The sequence below is a fragment of the Palaemon carinicauda genome, chromosome 31 (genome assembly GCF_036898095.1).
Source record: "Palaemon carinicauda isolate YSFRI2023 chromosome 31, ASM3689809v2, whole genome shotgun sequence".
NCBI classification, from domain to species: Eukaryota; Metazoa; Arthropoda; class Malacostraca; order Decapoda; family Palaemonidae; genus Palaemon; species Palaemon carinicauda.
Genome location: NC_090755.1, coordinates 26,526,368 through 26,548,867, shown reverse-complemented (window position 1 = coordinate 26,548,867; position 22,500 = coordinate 26,526,368). Strand labels below are relative to the sequence as shown.

Sequence of the window (22,500 nt, the reverse complement as noted above, 5' to 3'; positions counted from 1 at the left end):
ATATATATATATATATATATATATATATATATATATATACATACATACATATATATATATATATATATATATATATATATATATATATATATATATATATATATATATATATATATCATTCCAAGAGAAAACAGATAAGATTAAAGTATTCCAAAACCTATACGATAGCTCTACAAAACATAGAAATAGAGAAAGGACGAGAGAAATTAGTTCATAATTGATATTTATTCCATAATAATAGAACGAAAGGAGACAATACATATTAGTAGCGTGATAAATATCACAAAATCAAGTGCAGTGCTCGTGCAACAACATCACAGGAAGAAGTTATCAGTTCTACAAACGAACATAGTCGCACGATAGATGATGCGGAGATTGAAGCAACAGAAACTGTTATGAAGATACGGCAGATGGCAAAAAGTACGAATGAAGCGCCACAATCAAGAATGTCTAGTGCCTTCGAAGATGGTAGCGAGGCATCTGTGTCTAGAATCCCGTTGATACAAAGTCTTATCAAGGAATTGCAATTAATTATTTTTTTCCAGACGAAAATACAAAATCCCTCTGAGGTCAAGGTGATAAACGAATGCTATTTTTTGCTACTAAACGCAACCTTGATTTGCTTTCAAAAAGTAATCAATGGTTTGCCGATGGTACATTTAAGACTGTTCCGTTGTTGTTTCACCAATTGTATACTTGGAATGGTTTAAGATAAAAAGCTTCATTACCACAGGTATTTGCGTTACTACCCAAAAAATCTGAGGAACTTATGGTCAGCTTTTACAATTCAATTCAAACATTCATTTCAGACCTATCTACTATTACTAAAAATATGTCTTTCAGTAGACATGACTACTGCACTTATTGGTGAATTACTCATTTTCATATACAGTATACAAATTGTTATACTAATGTCCCCACATTGGGGATGTGAATCGTGTACTGCTAATGGTAGGATTAACAAATACTTTCATAATAGAATTTTCTGACTTCTCAATTCTCCCAATAAACTTACAGAAAGTTCCTAGTTACATGATGACAGGCAGGCACACACACTTCAGCAAACATTTAACTAGCACTAAAAAATCTAGGTACTCGAGGTAACATCCGCATTGCATCATTATAAGCCACCGTAAGCCTCTTCATACTGCATCCTGTGAAATGACACCAGAGATGTACAGCATAAAGAGGAGTACTGTAAGCTCTGAATAGAGATACTTTTACCTCAGGTGAACACATGTGAAATTTTCTCACTAACATATTACCCTGACCATACAGTTTACGATACTGACATAATATATCTTTATTATCTTTCATATCATCAGTAAATACATGACCTAGATACTTTGTCTCATTACATACTTTGAGAACATCACCACTCGGTCTAAACTCAGGAAAGATAGCCATCCTATCATCCTAGATTTTAACTATCATAACATTACTCTTTTTAACATTGTACTTAACGTCATACTCTATACCAGTGGTTCTTAAACTGGGGGCACGCCCCCCTAGGGGGGGCGGCAGGAGCTTCCAAGGGGGGCACAAGCAGGGCTGCTAGATGGTGCCATTTTTTTTTTTAATAATTGCAAAATAGTCAAAAACATTATCACTGCTTCCATAGGTTTTTTTTAATGATCATCTCAATACATGCCCAAAACTCAATTAATAGACACCAAAAGTTATCAGTGACACCTGTGGAAACCCTTTGATGAGAGCGATCAGAGAAATGTTTCCTCAGGAACTGAACGCGTCTCGCACCATCTTGTTGCTCATCTCACCCGCTCTTATAATAACGAAGGGTTGCAGTAATCAGACTGACTCAGTCTGTCAAACAAAGTAGTGAGGACTTTCAAGTCCGGCATGATATATTTCAACTATTATCAAGTACTGGTAATTACTACATTATTTTTAATGTATTTAGTGTAGTTCTGATTTAGAAGTATTTTTTCTTTTTGGGCGCGTGTGTTTACTGTATGTTCATCCATTCCTTTGTAGCTGTTTTACTATTTTAGATAAGTTATGTGCAGTATCAAAAATCTAAATGTGTGTGTAACACGTGAACGAGCAGAATTTTTTTTCATATCATGGTATGACTTACCAGCTTATACGAATGTATTGTACGTTATCATTATTTCACCTGCATAATATACTTGTTTCATTTGATATACATATAACTAGGGTTTTCATTTATTTGAGGTGTGAAAAGGGGAGTTATAATGAAAATATGCATATGCATTATGCATATAGGCCAGATTTACCAGATTTTAGAAATTGAAATACGTGGCATTACACAACACACACACAATATATATATATATATATATATATATATATATATATATATATATATATATATATATATATATATATATATATATATATAAATGCACATGAATAACTACGATATATACAATCATATATGCATTTGGAATCCTCATAAACGTGAAGATGTTAAGAAGAAATTATTGTCCACATGGAAAACTATATCATCATCTTGTTTTGCATATTATATATAGCAACAGTATAAATGTTTTTATTGAATTTTAGTTATTTCTATATTAAGATTTTTTTGGTCTGAATGCTCGATTAAATGTTCATTTATTTTGCATGTATGTGAATAACTTCTTAAATTTGTTTGAATTTCTAAGTACTTGATTTTGTGAGTCTTTACTTATATAGACCTATGTATATGTATGTTTATGTACCGGAACTCGTGTATAAGTGCATATGTGTAACTTAAAAGAATGTAAATATTGGGTACATGTAGTATATGTGTGAATTTATGTGGGTACGTAGTTTGAAAGTTCATTTTAACTACTTATCACATGTATAGAAATATATATGCATTTGTGTGTGTGTATGTGTGTGGAGTTATTTATTTGTTAATATGCATTTGCATTGAATTTTATGAGTATATTAAGATGGGTATTGAAATATATGTCTGTATGTTTTACGTATTTATGCTTAATTGTGTGAATCGTTATGAATTGCGTGTATTCTTGAACTTGAAATTCTTATGTACCAGTATTTTTTCTAGTATTTTCTATCAATGTAATAACTTTAATCTGTATAATGCTAAAACAGTTTGAAAAAAGATTAAGTTAAAATTTTGTTTCATCATAATATATTTATTTTACCCATTTTCTATGAACAATGTTTATTTTATTGAAATATAGTACAGTGCATTCCTATAAAAAATCAACAGTAATGAAATAAAAATCTGTCATTCATCCATATACTCACATAACCAATGAAGTATATTAGCATACAAAACGCAACATATTGTTTATAACAACAATACATACATACATACATACATACATACGGTACTTTATAGTTTGGCAAAAATTTCAAGGGGGGGAGGGGGGGGGGGGGAGGCATGGGATCTATGCTTAATGCAGAAGGGGGGCGCAAGGCAAAAAAGTTTAAGAACCACTGCTCTATACCATATTCTGTGCATATTTGTAACATTTTCTGCATACCTGCATTATAAGAACAAAATATAACAAGATCATCCGTATACATGAGTGGATTAATTAACTTACTACCATATACGCATCCTATTTTACATGCGTTTAACTTATTTGACAGGTCGTCCATGTATAAGTTGAACACAAAAGGTGACAAGATCCATCCTTGTCTGACTCCCTTACTTACGTTAAAAGGGGGTAGATAAAGCACTCCCCCACCTTATACTCATAGTCTGATGAGCGTACGAAATGACAATTATTCTAATAAGATACATTGAGACATCTCTGTCAGCCATTTTACTAAATAATTTCTCATGGTTGATGCGGTCAAATGCCTTAGAGGCATCTAAAAAACATAAGAACATTGAATAATTCATGCTTCTTTAACTAGCAATAATTTCCTTCAATGCAAAAAATACACATGTCAGTGCCATGCTTTTTCTTAAAGGTATACTAATTGTCATTTGTTAACATATACATTTCTAACCTGTCTAGCAGGATGATTTCTAACACTTTAGACAGAACATTGGCTAGGGCAACAGTTCTATAATTAACCTTACTGTTAATTTTACCAGTTTTATCTTTTATAACAGGAACAAGTAACACAGATCATGGAGTCGAGCAGGATGCCGTGGATTAAAAAGACAGTAATACACATGGCAAGAATAGGAACTATTTTCTGACTAACATTCTTAAGATGCTCTGCACTTAGAAAGTCCAAGCCACATGACTCATTATCATCTAGTTTCCCAAAGGCCTCTATTGTCTCGTCCGGTCTGACTACCATGTTCTCATCAAAATCTACACGACTAAGACAAAGCATATTACCATGCAAACAAATCATGATAATGCTTACACCATAATTCAGCAAGCTTATCCTTACCTGTGATCCCATAAATGTTCATGAGTAATGGGGTTTTACTGTTGATTATAAGTATAACATCTTTCCAAAAATCGTTATATTCATGATTATGCATTTTACCCGCAAGCGAGTCGGCACGCATAGTCGCCTCGTTATTCTTAATGAAACAAAGTGAATATTTAAATGTAGCATTGGTTTTCTTTTTAAGTTAAAAAAGTGGTCCCTGTCTAGCTTTCCCAGACTCCACCACCCACAACAGGTAAGTTTCCTTCGCAGCAGCACAGTGTAATTCATCAACAAGCTCATTCCAACCACTATGTTTCTACCCTTATGCAAAGGCTCGCTAGCAATACCCATAGTGGCTACAATTTCATCATACACATTACACAAGTAATTTTTGTTACATTATTACAGTTAGCATTTCTATATAAGAGTGCATCATGATGTACATAAATTCTGTCCAGCAGAATTTATCACTTGTGGCGCAATATGTATTTACATCATCATGGGATACTTTACTCCAGTCTGACATTCCCTTATATACATTATTAGATTCATGTGACAATAAAAGATTTCACACCAACTGAAACAGTAGATTTCGAGATTTCGAAAGGAAATGCAGAATGCGTTCCTTAAAGAATTCCCGGTATTTGTTTAGAAGAGCACGCTCTCCATTTACTCCCAATTTAGGCAGTCCTGCAGCTCTCCTCTTCTTGTAAAGTAATTAGGAGGTTCTTTAAATGCTGGGAAAGTAAAAAATGGCAAGATATATTGAGGATGAAAAACATTACGGCGAGACAACAGGGAAAACCATGAAGCCTACGCGACACCAGTTTTACCATCTCTTTTATTATTATTATTATTATTATTATTATTATTATTATTATTATTATTATTATTATTGTCATTTAAAAGCTATAACCCTAGTTAAAAAAGCAGGATGCTATAAGCCCAGGGGCTCCAACAAGGAAAAATAGCCCAGTGAGTTAATTAAATAAGGAAATAAAAAAACTGCAAGAGAAGTGATAAACAATTTAAATAAAATATTTAAGAACATTAACATAAATCTTTCATATACAAATTATAAAAACTTAAAAAAAAAACAATAAGATAAATAAGATAGGATAGTGTGCCCAAGTGTACCCTCAAGCAAGAGAACTCTACCCCATGACAGTGTATGACCATGGTACAAAGGCTATGGCACTACTCAAGACTAGAGAACAATGGTTTAATTTCGGAGTGTCCTTCTTTTAGAAGAGCTGCTTACCATAGCTGAAGAGTTTCTTCTCGTAAATGAAATTATACTGAAATTTTGCGACGATATTTTCTATGAAAGCTTAGTCATTTATTAAGGAGGAAAAATGAGGAAAGTTTTTAAAAAATATATATATATATATATATATTTATTAATTATTGAACTATGTATATTATTATCATTATTATTATTATTATTATTATTATTATTATTATTATTATTAGCAAAGCTACAAACCTAGTTGGAAAAACGGGACGCTATAAGCCCAAGGGCTCCAACAGGAAAAAAATAGCCCAGTGAGGAAAGGAAATAAGAAAATAAATAAACTACAAGAGAATTATTGTTCAATTGAAATTAAATACTTTAAGAACAGTAACAACATTAAAAAAGACCTTTCATATTTAAACTATAAAAAGAGACTTGTGTCAGCCTGTTCATCATTTAAACATTTGCTGCAAGTTTGAACTTTTGAAGTTCCATCGATTCAACTACCTGAATGTGAAGATCATTCCACAACTTGGTCACAGCTGGAATAAAACTTCTATATTACTGCATAGTGTCTAGTCTCATGATGGAGAAGGCATACCTAGTACTGTATTACGAACTGGATGGTACTGTCCGGGAAGTTCTAAATGCAAAGGATGGTCAGAATTGTAAATATTATGCAACATGTGTGACGAACTGATTGAAAGACGGTACCAAAGATTAATACCAAGATCAGAAATAAAAAGATTAATAGACCGCAAGTTCCTTTCCAACAAATTAAAATGAGATTCAGCAGCTTAACACCAGACAGGAGAACAATTCTCGAAGCAAGGTAGAATAAAAGAATTAAAACACTTCTTCAGAATAGATTGATCACCGAAAATCTTTAAAAGATTTCTCAATAAACCAATTTTTTTGCGCACTTGAAGAAGAGAGACCTAATGTGTTTCACTAAAGTATATTTGCAGTCGAAAACATTAACAATGCTGAGATCCAGATGTTGAGGAGCCACTGTCCTCGACCTATTTACAATCATACTTGAGTTTTGTTAGGATTCAGCTTCATGTCCCATAATTTGCCCCATGTGCTGATTTTAAATAGGTCTCTATTGAGGGATTCAGCAACCCCAGATCTAGGAGATGGAATTGATGCCAAAGGCTGTCAACTTTCGCTCAATGCCTTCAGTAGCCTTTGTGCCGGGTACTTCCTGCCGAGAAGTGACATCACTCTTCCAAGGTATGTTGAGCCCTCGAGGGATAGGCTGCAGCTCCTCAATGATGGGTGATGCTGGCTCTATTGACAGATGAGGAGGAGATAAAACAAACAAGGATTAAACGCCATGAAATGACCATCATTATCTTCATCATCATTACTAGCTAGCTATAACCCTCATTGGAAAAATAGAATGTTATAATCCCATGGGCTCCAACAGGGGAAAAATAACCCAGAGAAGAAAAGAAATAAAAATAAATAAACTACAAGAGAAGTAATGAACGACTATTATAAAATATTCTAAGGACAGTAACAACATTAAGATAGATATTTCACATAAAAACTATAAAAAGAGACTTGTGTCAGCCTGTTCAACATACAATCATTCACTGCAAGTTTAAATTAACAACATTGAAACTAAATTTATGTTAAATACTACCCAGTGAAGGAAAAAATAACTGAAACTTGAAATCCTTATTTAAAAGCTGCAGTAAAATCTTAAAACCTTTGAGGTAATAGTAGGAAGCCATTGAAATATCAAATCGACACTTACTGGTGGCAATATAGGTGATGGTCGGCTCACTTTCAACGCCATTGGAAATGGCTGACACAGACAAGGAGTAATTCCTACCGGGGTAAAGTTCGATCACATCCACTTTTTCAGTGACAACTTTAGTTCTCGAGTCTCCGTTGAAGGTTTCAACTTCTTGGTACAGGATCTGTAAAACAAATCAGAATATTACAATATTCTTAGTATGTTAAAGCATCATGAGAGTACATTCAATATCAATATTTCCTTTTTCATGACTCTCAGGACAGTGTAAGGTAAAAATTAAAGGTCTGGTTTCAGGTCTATTTTCAGCAGAATAGATGCTCAGCAGAACGTCAGCTGCACAAGCCTAACCACCCACTGTGGTGCCCAACCACAGCAGTGGCCTCCCTAGTAAACAGCTTAAACTCACGGTCCAGGGCTGGGATCGATCTGCTGCAAAGTGAAAGCTAGGCGAATGTGTTACAACTGCACTAGCCTTCTATATTTATAATTTTTTTGTAAATAATCATAATATCCCTTCTAAAGACGTTGTAATAATTTGCAAAGATAAGCTTACACAGTCTTCTTCTTATATGTAATCCGGCACAAAGCACATTTTAGGATAAAGTCAACTACCTTAGGAAGAAATTATTAATATACAAAACCTAAATATCTTTACACATTTTCTTTATCAAGACCATTTCTATTACGAACCTAGCTGCAACCCTAAAACATAATGACACCAACAAGGATTCCAATACTTGGTTCACCAAAGCACAACCTTACTTGCATTATAGGATTTATTATCGTGATTAGATATGTTTTTGGAGAGAAAAGTTTTATTGATCTATTTTGAGACAATGAGAATTTCTCAGTTTTTAGGATTTTAACTTTTCTTTTTAAGAAACAAAATGGGGCTTATAAAGAACATTTAAATTTCCATTCATCACAGATTTCTACCATAATTTATTCATTTTTATCTATTATATTTAATATATATTTTATTCTATTTATTTATTTAACATTAATTTAAATAGAAAGCTTTATGAGAGTAGATTTTGACTCTCTGGGCTGCTTAATCTTATTTGAATAAATAAAATAGAATAATAAAATAAAGATAAACTGGGACAAGTAAACAAGATGGCCCATAACAATGTCGCAATGGAAAAGGATTGATAAACTTATTAAGTTTCGTGAAATACACAATACAGATTACCTCATTCCTGTATGAATTTCCTAACTTTTGAATTTAAGGATTATATGTTCTTTGTCCTGTTTAATTTACTTTATCAATAATCTTAATTTTTCATTTCCATTTCATAACTTATCCTTCATTTCTCGGTTGTAGGATAGCATTCTTGTCCATCCTTCTACGGTTGCAGCTGAACTTTTGCCAACAACAATAACAATAAACAGCTAAGCAATCAAAGAAAACGGTTAGTGAATGACATGAAAGATTGAACAAAGAATTTGAAAATGTTTTTACAGAAATGTCCTTTTCCTCTCTGACCTTGTAATGATCCTGCGTGGAGATTTCATCATCCTTCCACGTCAGGGTGACCTCTCGTGTCTCCTCGCTCTCATTCGCCTGAAGGTCTGTGACGGGTAACGGTCCTGAAAGAAAAGAGGCCAATTCAAACAAATGCAAAAAGAGCAAAATCAGAAATGATGCGCAAAGCTTAATAAGAAGCAATAAAAAGGGGAAATAGGGTAAACTGAAATTACCTGTGTATCTGATAGTTAGTCGATTATGGTGGATTACAGTCAAGGTAAAGGAGGGGCATGGGACTAATGAAGTCATCGCAGACTAATATATATATATATATATATATATATATATATATATATATATATATATATATATATATATATATATATATATATATATATATATATATATATATATATATATATATCTGTGTATGTGTGTGTGTATGCGTGCGTTCTTTTTTCCCTTTGTCCCGATAATAGTCGCGCATCCCTATGATCGTGCTTAGGTCAGAATAAACTCTCAAATGTAGTTTTTTTTCTTATTGTTTAAACATTTTAATGTGGTTTTACGGGGAGACGCTCTATGGGACGAGCCTTTACGTTTACCAATATCAAAGGTTCAGTAGTAAGTAGCAATTGAATACAAAAGGCTTGAGATGTAGAGATTACAGACACCATGTCATTCTCGTTGCACTTGTACAATAGCTGCCCTTATACCGGCACTCCTCAGAAGATGATTTGTCAAGCACTCCTAGAAAAGCTGACCCTACTTTATGAAATTGTGGAAATTTCCTCCAACGAAAGATTTCACGTTCAAATAACGTTCCACTTCCTTCACATCTCTCTATGGGTAAATATTGGTTAAATAAGCCTGTAAATGTTTAACTAACAAGCATTTGATTCTGTCTAGCGAGCAGGGGCTGGGACATCTAACCAGGGACCTCCATATGTGAGAACAGCGAACTTCAAATAAAAACAAGTAGGCCTACAAGAGGAATGAACCACAATATTCAATCATTACAAATATAGTGATAAATAATCTGTAATAAATTAATATTAGTAAGGATTCGAATGGTAAAAAAAGATTATTGGGAAATGTCTAAAAAAATGAACTAAAACCTCAAGAACATTTCAGGATAATTAAAGATATTTTACTTACATTAACATTTAGGTCGGCAAGGAAATGCAGAATTACTTTAACAGCCTCATATAAAAAATGGATTAATACACTGTGAAAAGGGATCTTGTAAGGGAAAAATCTACCCTCAAAAATATCCCGCTTACATATCTTAGTGCAACCTCTATCTCTCTCTCTCTCTCTCTCTCTCTCTCTCTCTCTCTCTCTCTCTCTCTCTCTCTCTCTCTCTCTCTCTCTCTCTCAACAGAGCATAAAAACTGAAAAGAAAGCAAAATCTAATAGTAAAGAGAAAATTCAAATACAGAAACAAAGACACTGTACTACAGCTGTACACATCACTAGTAAGACCCCATCTAGAATACAGAGTCCAATTATGGGCTCCAAATATTAAGAAGGATATAGATTGACTGGAAGCAATGCAAGCTAGGGCCACCAAACTAGTTCCAACACTAAGGCACTTTGGGTATAGACAGAGAGGGGAACGTTTGAACTTATTTGATCTACGAACTCGACAAATAAGGGGATAGTTAATAGAGGCATTCAAAATTCTTAAAGGAATAACAAATGTAGATTACAACAATCTATTCACGCTTAGCACAAATCAGTCCAGAGGTAACGGATACAATCTGGAATTGAAAAAGATATAACACCACTCAATGTGGCAATTTCTTTACATACACAATAGCAAATAATTGGAATAGACTTCCTGCAGATGTAGTAAACAGTAACACGGTAAACGAGTTCAAGAATAAGTTAAACAAAATCATACGAACTCTCTAAATGCTCAAACAAAATCGCTCTACCAAAGAGCAAATGGAGTCTCCCAGGATGGACTAAAAAGTCTTTGAGACATCCAAAATTCTTGTAACACACACACACACACACACACTCTCTCTCTCTCTCTCTCTCTCTCTCTCTCTCTCTCTCTCTCTCTCTCTCTCTCTCTCTCTCTCTCTCTATTAACGACCATGACGCTAGTTAACACCCCGCCAATTACTCATTCAAACTCTCCCAAAAACAAACTGCTTCGACGTCTCAAAACTATTTGTCTCCAGCCATTTCCTGAAAATCTCATTTAACCCAGAAGTACGGTGATACACTTTTTTTATTACGTCAAAATAAACAAACAACTCCATAAATGTCAATATCTGCGAGATTTTGAATGTGAACGTAATAAAAAAACCCAACGAATTTGCTTACTTTTTACGTTAATTTTTGCTTTAGGCCTACCAACTCACCGACTCATAAATGGAGTATTGCTTTACCGTTTTTATTTATTAATTACTTTCCTCCCTTGGATTCAAAGATTTGAGTTCCGTGGGAGAATCTTACGACTTCGTTGGAATTGTCTATCGTAACTAAATACTGGCTACTTCGTATCCCAGTTCCATCTATCAATTGTATTAAATTGTTTCAGCCTTCAAAATGAATGATAGAAGACTATAAAGAGAAAACTATTCTTAAAAAGAGCTGATTAAAGACTACGAAGAGAAAACTATTCTTGAAAAAGGTTGATAAAAGACTACACATTAAACTAATCTTAACAATGCTGATAAAAGACTAAAAAGAGAAAACTACTGTTAAAAAGGGCTGATAAAATAAAAGACTATAGAGAGAAAACTTATCATCATAATGACTAATAAAATATCTTAAACAGAAACTCCATCTCAAAATGAGTGATAACAATTTATAAAACTTAATCATCATATTGATGGATGAAAGACTATAACCAGAAACATATTCTTCAAAATAATTTATCAAGAATATAGAGAAAAATAATCTTTAAAACTTTGTGATAAATATATCAAAAAGAAAAATGTTTAAACTAATATTAAACTGCAAATGGAAACATTCTAAATAAGTGTTAAATTACTATAAAGAGAAATTGAATCTTTAAAAGATAAAAAAAAAGACTATAATCAGGATCTTCATCATCATCTTCTCCTACGCCTATTGATGCAAAGGGCCTCGGTAAGATTTCGCCAGTCATCTCAAGTCTGAGCTTTTAAATCAATACTTCTCTTTTCATCATCTCCTACTTCACGCTTCATAGTCCTCAGCCAAGTAGGCCTGGGTATTCCAACTCTTCTAGAGCCTTGTGGAGCCCAGTTGATAGTTTGGTGAACTAATCTCTCTTGGGGAGTGGGAAGAGCGTGTCCAAACCATCGCTATCTACCTCTCACCATGATCTCATCCTCATATGGTACTCGAGTAATCTCTCTTATAGTTTCATTTCTAATCCTGTCCTGCCATTTGACTCCCAATATTCTTCTGAGGGCTTTGTTCTCAAAACTACAAAATCTGTTGGATATTGTTTCATTATCAAACTACGACTCATGTCCATACAATAACATCGATCTTATAAAACTGATATACTGTATAGCCTGATTTGTTTTAAATGTAATTCCAGGCGATTTCATTTCAAGATTTTACTTAACCTAGCCTATGTTTGATTTGCTTTTTTCAATCTTTCATTAAACTCTAATGCTAAAGATTCTGTAATAGAGATCATAGTTCCTAAATGTTTAAATGATTTCACCTCATTAATCCTTTCTCCTTCCAATGATATTTCATCTTCCATTGCATCTTCCGTTCTCATCATCTGTGTCTTTCTTCTATTTATCTTCAGCCCAACCTCATGTGATATTTCACGCATTCTGGTAAGAAAGCTTTGCAAGTCCTATGGTGTTCTGCTAATAAGGACAGCGTAATCAGCATACTCTAGGTCAGCTAATTTCCTGTTATCAATCCAGTTCAATTATTCTCCATCATCCCCCAACTGTTTTATGCATTACAAAATCCACGAGGAGGATAAACAACATAGGTGACAACACATTGTCTTGGAGTATTCCACTGCTTGAAAGGACTCTGCTAACATTAACTTTACACTTTCTATGCTCATGAACAGACTTAACCGAATTTATATATTTAAGAGGAACTCCACAATAACGCAGGACTCTCCACTAAATTGGCTAGTGCACGTCATCAAAGGCTTTTTCATAGTCCACAAATGTCATCAAAAGTTGATTTCTATATTCTACCCATAGCTGTATTATGTGTCTTAAGTTGAAAATTTAGCTAGTACAACTTCTACCTTTTCAAAATCTTGCTTGTTCATCTCTCAGCTTTTCAGCAATCTTTTTCTCTTGTCTCTTTTGAATGAGCATACTATATCTTTTCATGACAACTGACGTAAGAGTGATGCCTCTGTAATTATTGCAATCCGTTAAATCTCCAATTTTTGCCATGTTTGCAAACACTTCCAGCTCCCATTCATCAGGTTTTGTCTCTTCACGCCACATTCTACAAAATAATCTTAAAGGCTTCTGGGAGTCACTTCATTTTCAGCCAGTATCATCTCGGCAGTTATTCCATCGAATCCCGGGGCTTTCCATCTCTAGTTTTTTTTAGGATAGCTTCGACTTCAAACACATTGAATTCCTTCATGGGTACATCAAGGTCTTCCTCAGATTTATGTACATCAATCAGATTATTTCCCTTCTTATCTCCTATTCATGACCTCACTAAAGTGTTCCGTCCAACGTTGCCTTTCTTTATCCTCTGTTGTTATAACAGACCCATCTCTCTTTTTGATGGGTATATGCTTTTTCTTCTTTGTCCCATTAGAGATTTCTTCAATAATTGTATGAGAAATTCTTACAAGACTATAATTAAAAATCAAATTTCAAAATGAAAGATGAAAGACTATGAAATTAAACAATTTCCAAAATAACATATAGACAATGAAAAGAAACAAAATCTTCCAAATATGTGATGAAAGACAATATTGAAATAAAAATCATCCTCAAAATAACTGGTATTAGAATGTAATCTTCTGAATTAGAGATAAAAGGTTATAAAATAAACCTAATCTTCAAAATAAGTCATAAAACGCCACAAAGAGAAAACTATCTTCACAATACCTAATGAAAGACTATAAACAGAAGTCTTATTTTTACAATAAGTCATAAAAGACTATGAACAGAAAACTAATCTTCCAAATGATTGATTAAAGGCTATGATCATAAACGTAATTTCCAAAATTATTTAAAGATAAATAAAAACTGCAAGTTTAAATTAACAACATTGAAACTAAATTTATGTTAAATACTACCCAGTGAAGGAAAAAATAACTGAAACTTGAAATCCTTATTTAAAAGCTGCAGTAAAATCTTAAAACCTTTGAGGTAATAGTAGGAAGCCATTGAAATATCAAATCGACACTTACTGGTGGCAATATAGATGATGGTCGGCTCACTTTCAACGCCATTGGAAATGGCTGACACAGACAAGGAGTAATTCCTACCGGGGTAAAGTTCGATCACATCCACTTTTTCAGTGACAACTTTAGTTCTCGAGTCTCCGTTGAAGGTTTCAACTTCTTGGTACAGGATCTGTAAAACAAATCAGAATATTACAATATTCTTAGTATGTTAAAGCATCATGAGAGTACATTCAATATCAATATTTCCTTTTTCATGACTCTCAGGACAGTGTAAGGTAAAAATTAAAGGTCTGGTTTCAGGTCTATTTTCAGCAGAATAGATGCTCAGCAGAACGTCAGCTGCGCAAGCCTAACCACCCACTGTGGTGCCCAACCACAGCAGTGGCCTCCCTAGTAAACAGCTTAAACTCACGGTCCAGGGCTGGGATCGATCTGCTGCAAAGTGAAAGCTAGGCGAATGTGTTACAACTGCACTAGCCTTCTATATTTATAAATTTTTTGTAAATAATCATAATATCCCTTCTAAAGACGTTGTAATAATTTGCAAAGATAAGCTTACACAGTCTTCTTCTTATATGTAATCCGGCACAAAGCACATTTTAGGATAAAGTCAACTACCTTAGGAAGAAATTATTAATATACAAAACCTAAATATCTTTACACATTTTCTTTATCAAGACTATTTCTATTACGAACCTAGCTGCAACCCTAAAACATAATGACACCAACAAGGATTCCAATACTTGGTTCACCAAAGCACAACCTTACTTGCATTATAGGATTTATTATCGTGATTAGATATGTTTTTGGAGAGAAAAGTTTTATTGATCTATTTTGAGACAATGAGAATTTCTCAGTTTTTAGGATTTTAACTTTTCTTTTTAAGAAACAAAATGGGGCTTATAAAGAACATTTAAATTTCCATTCATCACAGATTTCTACCATAATTTATTCATTTTTATCTATTATATTTAATATATATTTTATTCTATTTATTTATTTAACATTAATCTAAATAGAAAGCTTTACGAGAGTAGATTTTGACTCTCTGGGCTGCTTAATCTTATTTGAATAAATAAAATAGAATAATAAAATAAAGATAAACTGGGACAAGTAAACAAGATGGCCCATAACAATGTCGCAATGGAAAAGGATTGATAAACTTATTAAGTTTCGTGAAATACACAATACAGATTACCTCATTCCTGTATGAATTTCCTAACTTTTGAATTTAAGGATTATATGTTCTTTGTCCTGTTTAATTTACTTTATCAATAATCTTAATTTTTCATTTCCATTTCATAACTTATCCTTCATTTCTCGGTTGTAGGATAGCATTCTTGTCCATCCTTCTACGGTTGCAGCTGAACTTTTGCCAACAACAATAACAATAAACAGCTAAGCAATCAAAGAAAACGGTTAGTGAATGACATGAAAGATTGAACAAAGAATTTGAAAATGTTTTTACAGAAATGTCCTTTTCCTCTCTGACCTTGTAATGATCCTGCGTGGAGATTTCATCATCCTTCCACGTCAGGGTGACCTCTCGTGTCTCCTCGCTCTCATTCGCCTGAAGGTCTGTGACGGGTAACGGTCCTGAAAGAAAAGAGGCCAATTCAAACAAATGCAAAAAGAGCAAAATCAGAAATGATGCGCAAAGCTTAATAAGAAGCAATAAAAAGGGGAAATAGGGTAAACTGAAATTACCTGTGTATCTGATAGTTAGTCGATTATGGTGGATTACAGTCAAGGTAAAGGAGGGGCATGGGACTAATGAAGTCATCGCAGACTAATATATATATATATATATATATATATATATATATATATATATATATATATATATATATATATATATATCTGTGTATGTGTGTGTGTATGCGTGCGTTCTTTTTTCCCTTTGTCCCGATAATAGTCGCGCATCCCTATGATCGTGCTTAGGTCAGAATAAACTCTCAAATGTAGTTTTTTTTCTTATTGTTTAAACATTTTAATGTGGTTTTACGGGGAGACGCTCTATGGGACGAGCCTTTACGTTTACCAATATCAAAGGTTTCAGTAGTAAGTAGCAATTGAAGACCAAAGGCTTGAGATGTAGAGATTACAGACACCATGTCATTCTCGTTGCACTTGTACAATAGCTGCCCTTATACCGGCACTCCTCAGAAGATGATTTGTCAAGCACTCCTAGAAAAGCTGACCCTACTTTATGAAATTGTGGAAATTTCCTCCAACGAAAGATTTCACGTTCAAATAACGTTCCACTTCCTTCACACCTCTCTATGGGTAAATATTGGTTAAATAAGCCTGTAAATGTTTAACTAACAAGCATTTGATTCTGTCTAGCGAGCAGGGGCTGGGACATCTAACCAGGGACCTCCATATGTGAGAACAGCGAACTTCAAATAAAAACAAGTAGGCCTACAAGAGGAATGAACCACAATATTCAATCATTACAAATATAGTGATAAATAATCTGTAATAAATTAATATTAGTAAGGATTCGAATGGTAAAAAAAGATTATTGGGAAATGTCTAAAAAAATGAACTAAAACCTCAAGAACATTTCAGGATAATTAAAGATATTTTACTTACATTAACATTTAGGTCGGCAAGGAAATGCAGAATTACTTTAACAGCCTCATATAAAAAATGGATTAATACACTGTGAAAAGGGATCTTGTAAGGGAAAAATCTACCCTCAAAAATATCCCGCTTACATATCTTAGTGCAACCTCTTCTCTCTCTCTCTCTCTCTCTCTCTCTCTCTCTCTCTCTCTCTCTCTCTCTCTCTCTCTCTCTCTCTCTCTCTCTCTCAACAGAGCATAAAAACTGAAAAGAAAGCAAAATCTAATAGTAAAGAGAAAATTCAAATACAGAAACAAAGACACTGTACTACAGCTGTACACATCACTAGTAAGACCCCATCTAGAATACAGAGTCCAATTATGGGCTCCAAATATTAAGAAGGATATAGATTGACTGGAAGCAATGCAAGCTAAGGCACTTTGGGTATAGACAGAGAGGGGAACGTTTGAACTTATTTGATCTACGAACTCGACAAATAAGGGGATAGTTAATAGAGGCATTCAAAATTCTTAAAGGAATAACAAATGTAGATTACAACAATCTATTCACGCTTAGCACAAATCAGTCCAGAGGTAACGGATACAATCTGGAATTGAAAAAGATATAACACCACTCAATGTGGCAATTTCTTTACATACACAATAGCAAATAATTGGAATAGACTTCCTGCAGATGTAGTAAACAGTAACACGGTAAACGAGTTCAAGAATAAGTTAAACAAAATCATACGAACTCTCTAAATGCTCAAACAAAATCGCTCTACCAAAGAGCAAATGGAGTCTCCCAGGATGGACTAAAAAGTCTTTGAGACATCCAAAATTCTTGTAACACACACACACACACACACACACACTCTCTCTCTCTCTCTCTCTCTCTCTCTCTCTCTCTCTCTCTCTCTCTCTATTAACGACCATGACGCTAGTTAACACCCCGCCAATTACTCATTCAAACTCTCCCAAAAACAAACTGCTTCGACGTCTCAAAACTATTTGTCTCCAGCCATTTCCTGAAAATCTCATTTAACCCAGAAGTACGGTGATACACTTTTTTTATTACGTCAAAATAAACAAACAACTCCATAAATGTCAATATCTGCGAGATTTTGAATGTGAACGTAATAAAAAACCCAACGAATTTGCTTACTTTTTACGTTAATTTTTGCTTTAGGCCTACCAACTCACCGACTCATAAATGGAGTATTGCTTTACCGTTTTTATTTATTAATTACTTTCCTCCCTTGGATTCAAAGATTTGAGTTCCGTGGGAGAATCTTACGACTTCGTTGGAATTGTCTATCGTAACTAAATACTGGCTACTTCGTATCCCAGTTCCATTTATCAATTGTATTAAATTGTTTCAGCCTTCAAAATGAATGATAGAAGACTATAAAGAGAAAACTATTCTTAAAAAGAGCTGATTAAAGACTACGAAGAGAAAACTATTCTTGAAAAAGGTTGATAAAAGACTACACATTAAACTAATCTTAACAATGCTGATAAAAGACTAAAAAGAGAAAACTACTGTTAAAAAGGGCTGATAAAAGACTATAGAGAGAAAACTTATCATCATAATGACTAATAAAATATCTTAAACAGAAACTCCATCTCAAAATGAGTGATAACAATTTATAAAACTTAATCATCATATTGATGGATGAAAGACTATAACCAGAAACATATTCTTCAAAATAATTTATCAAGAATATAGAGAAAAATAATCTTTAAAACTTTGTGATAAATATATCAAAAAGAAAAATGTTTAAACTAATATTAAACTGCAAATGGAAACATTCTAAATAAGTGTTAAATTACTATAAAGAGAAATTGAATCTTTAAAAGATAAAAAAAAGACTATAATCAGGATCTTCATCATCATCTTCTCCTACGCCTATTGATGCAAAGGGCCTCGGTAAGATTTCGCCAGTCATCTCAAGTCTGAGCTTTTAAATCAATACTTCTCTTTTCATCATCTCCTACTTCACGCTTCATAGTCCTCAGCCAAGTAGGCCTGGGTATTCCAACTCTTCTAGAGCCTTGTGGAGCCCAGTTGATAGTTTGGTGAACTAATCTCTCTTGGGGAGTGGGAAGAGCGTGTCCAAACCATCGCTATCTACCTCTCACCATGATCTCATCCTCATATGGTACTCGAGTAATCTCTCTTATAGTTTCATTTCTAATCCTGTCCTGCCATTTGACTCCCAATATTCTTCTGAGGGCTTTGTTCTCAAAACTACAAAATCTGTTGGATATTGTTTCATTATCAAACTACGACTCATGTCCATACAATAACATCGATCTTATAAAACTGATATACTGTATAGCCTGATTTGTTTTAAATGTAATTCCAGGCGATTTCATTTCAAGATTTTACTTAACCTAGCCTATGTTTGATTTGCTTTTTTCAATCTTTCATTAAACTCTAATGCTAAAGATTCTGTAATAGAGATCATAGTTCCTAAATGTTTAAATGATTTCACCTCATTAATCCTTTCTCCTTCCAATGATATTTCATCTTCCATTGCATCTTCCGTTCTCATCATCTGTGTCTTTCTTCTATTTATCTTCAGCCCAACCTCATGTGATATTTCACGCATTCTGGTAAGAAAGCTTTGCAAGTCCTATGGTGTTCTGCTAATAAGGACAGCGTAATCAGCATACTCTAGGTCAGCTAATTTCCTGTTATCAATCCAGTTCAATTATTCTCCATCATCCCCCAACTGTTTTATGCATTACAAAATCCACGAGGAGGATAAACAACATAGGTGACAACACATTGTCTTGGAGTATTCCACTGCTTGAAAGGACTCTGCTAACATTAACTTTACACTTTCTATGCTCATGAACAGACTTAACCGAATTTATATATTTAAGAGGAACTCCACAATAACGCAGGACTCTCCACTAAATTGGCTAGTGCACGTCATCAAAGGCTTTTTCATAGTCCACAAATGTCATCAAAAGTTGATTTCTATATTCTACCCATAGCTGTATTATGTGTCTTAAGTTGAAAATTTAGCTAGTACAACTTCTACCTTTTCAAAATCTTGCTTGTTCATCTCTCAGCTTTTCAGCAATCTTTTTCTCTTGTCTCTTTTGAATGAGCATACTATATCTTTTCATGACAACTGACGTAAGAGTGATGCCTCTGTAATTATTGCAATCCGTTAAATCTCCAATTTTTGCCATGTTTGCAAACACTTCCAGCTCCCATTCATCAGGTTTTGTCTCTTCACGCCACATTCTACAAAATAATCTTAAAGGCTTCTGGGAGTCACTTCATTTTCAGCCAGTATCATCTCGGCAGTTATTCCATCGAATCCCGGGGCTTTCCATCTCTAGTTTTTTTTAGGATAGCTTCGACTTCAAACACATTGAATTCCTTCATGGGTACATCAAGGTCTTCCTCAGATTTATGTACATCAATCAGATTATTTCCCTTCTTATCTCCTATTCATGACCTCACTAAAGTGTTCCGTCCAACGTTGCCTTTCTTTATCCTCTGTTGTTATAACAGACCCATCTCTCTTTTTGATGGGTATATGCTTTTTCTTCTTTGTCCCATTAGAGATTTCTTCAATAATTGTGTGAGAAATTCTTACAAGACTATAATTAAAAATCAAATTTCAAAATGAAAGATGAAAGACTATGAAATTAAACAATTTCCAAAATAACTTATAGACAATGAAAAGAAACAAAATCTTCCAAATATGTGATGAAAGACAATATTGAAATAAAAATCATCCTCAAAATAACTGGTATTAGAATGTAATCTTCTGAATTAGAGATAAAAGGTTATAAAATAAACCTAATCTTCAAAATAAGTCATAAAACGCCACAAAGAGAAAACTATCTTCACAATACCTAATGAAAGACTATAAACAGAAGTCTTATTTTTACAATAAGTCATAAAAGACTATGAACAAAAAACTAATCTTCCAAATGATTGATTAAAGGCTATGATCATAAACGTAATTTCCAAAATTATTTAAAGATAAATAAAAACAAAATCTTCATAATAACTGATGAAAGACTAAAAATTGATAAAATAATATCTAAAGTGATTAAAGACTCAGCCCTGAAAAGAAAAATAATCTTCAACATGACTGATAAAAAACTATAATCTGGAAACTAATCATCAAAATAAAAGACAACAACCATAAATTTAATCTTTGAAATAAGTGATAATAGCAATGAAAAAAAAGAAAAGAAAACAGAAACCAAATATGCAAATTAGAGGATAAAAGACCACAAACAGAACAAGTATCGAAGATAAGTGATAAAAATATTATACACAGAAATATAATCTTCAAATGAAGTGATAAAACACTACAAACAGGAACGAAATCTTAAAAAAATGAGTGATAAAGGACTACAAAAAATAGCCTGATTAAAAAAAAAGTTAAAAGAATCATAAATAGAAACTTAATCCACTAAAAAAAATATAAAGAGAAACCAAATATTCAAAAGAGGAGAAAAAAGACTACAAACAGAAACCTAATCTTCAAAATAAACGATAATAGAATATAAAAATAAACCTAATCTTCAAAATAAGTGACATAACACAATAAACAAAGTAAATCTTATTTAAGTAATAAAAGACTACAAACAAAAGCCTAATCTTAAAAACAAGTGATATAAAACTAAAAAGAAGAACTCTAATTTTCTGGCAGTTCTTGAACCGAAAGTATTGGCTAAATATACAACCTTAAAGTGTTATGGAAAAAGTCTCTAAAACCTGTTACATAATGGGGAAAAAATACCGGAGACTAGTTATGACAAAACCGATTGTGGTTACGGTCTCTGTAAGAAGAAGAAAAAAACGAAAAAGGAGAGAGAGAGAGAGAGAGAGAGAGAGAGAGAGAGAGAGAGAGAGAGAGAGAGGCAAGAAGAATTTAAGAAAAAAGGAGTTTCACAGAATGGTTCGGCCAATGCAATCTTATGCCAAATCATATTATCTTAAACAAACCAAATTATTAGGAGCATTAGAATGTTTTATCAATCTGTTTTCCAAGAAGGTTTCAAAATGTAATTATTTAGAAGGGGTGTATCAAATTGTTTTTGCATAAAAGGTAAAGTAATCATGACAACTAAGAAGGAGGGAATTTGTATAGTTACGTCGGTTCCAAGGTTGGATAAAAGAGAAGAATGACCGTAGGCTTAATGCACGTTGAATTATATTATTAGAAAAAAAGTGTTACTGAAACATGGAAAAAAATGTGTTTAGTTAATAAAGAATATCAATAAATAATAATGATTAAAAATACATAAAAATCATTAATTAATAACTAATAATAATTAACAATAACTAATTAGTAATTAATAATGATTAATAACAAATAATGAATAAATAATAATAAATAATAATAAATAATGAATAAATAATAATAAATAATGAATAAATAATAATAAATAAATATAAATTACAATCATACTAAATAACGATAATAATGATAATAACAAACACCAATAATAATGATAATAAATAGAAATAATAATAGTATCAAATAAGAATAATAATAATAATAATAATAATAAAAATAATAATAATAATAATAATAATAATAATTATAATAATTATAATAATAATAATAATAATAATAATAGTTATAATAATTATAATAATAATTATAATAAGAATAATAATAATGAGGAGGAGGAGGAGGAGATCAGAAGAGCAGGTAAAAAAAAAAAGTACTGACTGAATCTGTAGAAACCTATGTCTACTTGACTGAAATATGCAAA

At 32.9% G+C, this 22,500-nt stretch overlaps 1 protein-coding gene across 2 annotated transcripts in view; it reads right to left on the bottom strand.

The window, feature by feature from the left end:
* Positions 1-6,080: 6,080 nt before the first annotated feature.
* Positions 6,081-22,500, bottom strand: part of LOC137624364 (tyrosine-protein phosphatase 10D-like) — a 49,399-nt gene continuing 32,979 nt past the window's right edge. Inside the window, exons 8-12 of one of the 2 annotated variants that reach the window (XM_068355069.1) lie at positions 15,663-15,766; positions 14,174-14,339; positions 8,827-8,930; positions 7,338-7,503; positions 6,081-6,865 (exon numbers count right to left, since the gene is read on the bottom strand). In XM_068355069.1, the coding sequence (XP_068211170.1) occupies positions 6,705-6,865; positions 7,338-7,503; positions 8,827-8,930; positions 14,174-14,339; positions 15,663-15,766 (701 nt within the window). In that variant the 3' untranslated portion in view covers positions 6,081-6,704. The remainder of the gene's footprint in view (positions 6,866-7,337; positions 7,504-8,826; positions 8,931-14,173; positions 14,340-15,662; positions 15,767-22,500) is intronic. The other variant, XM_068355070.1, reaches the window with a different exon arrangement.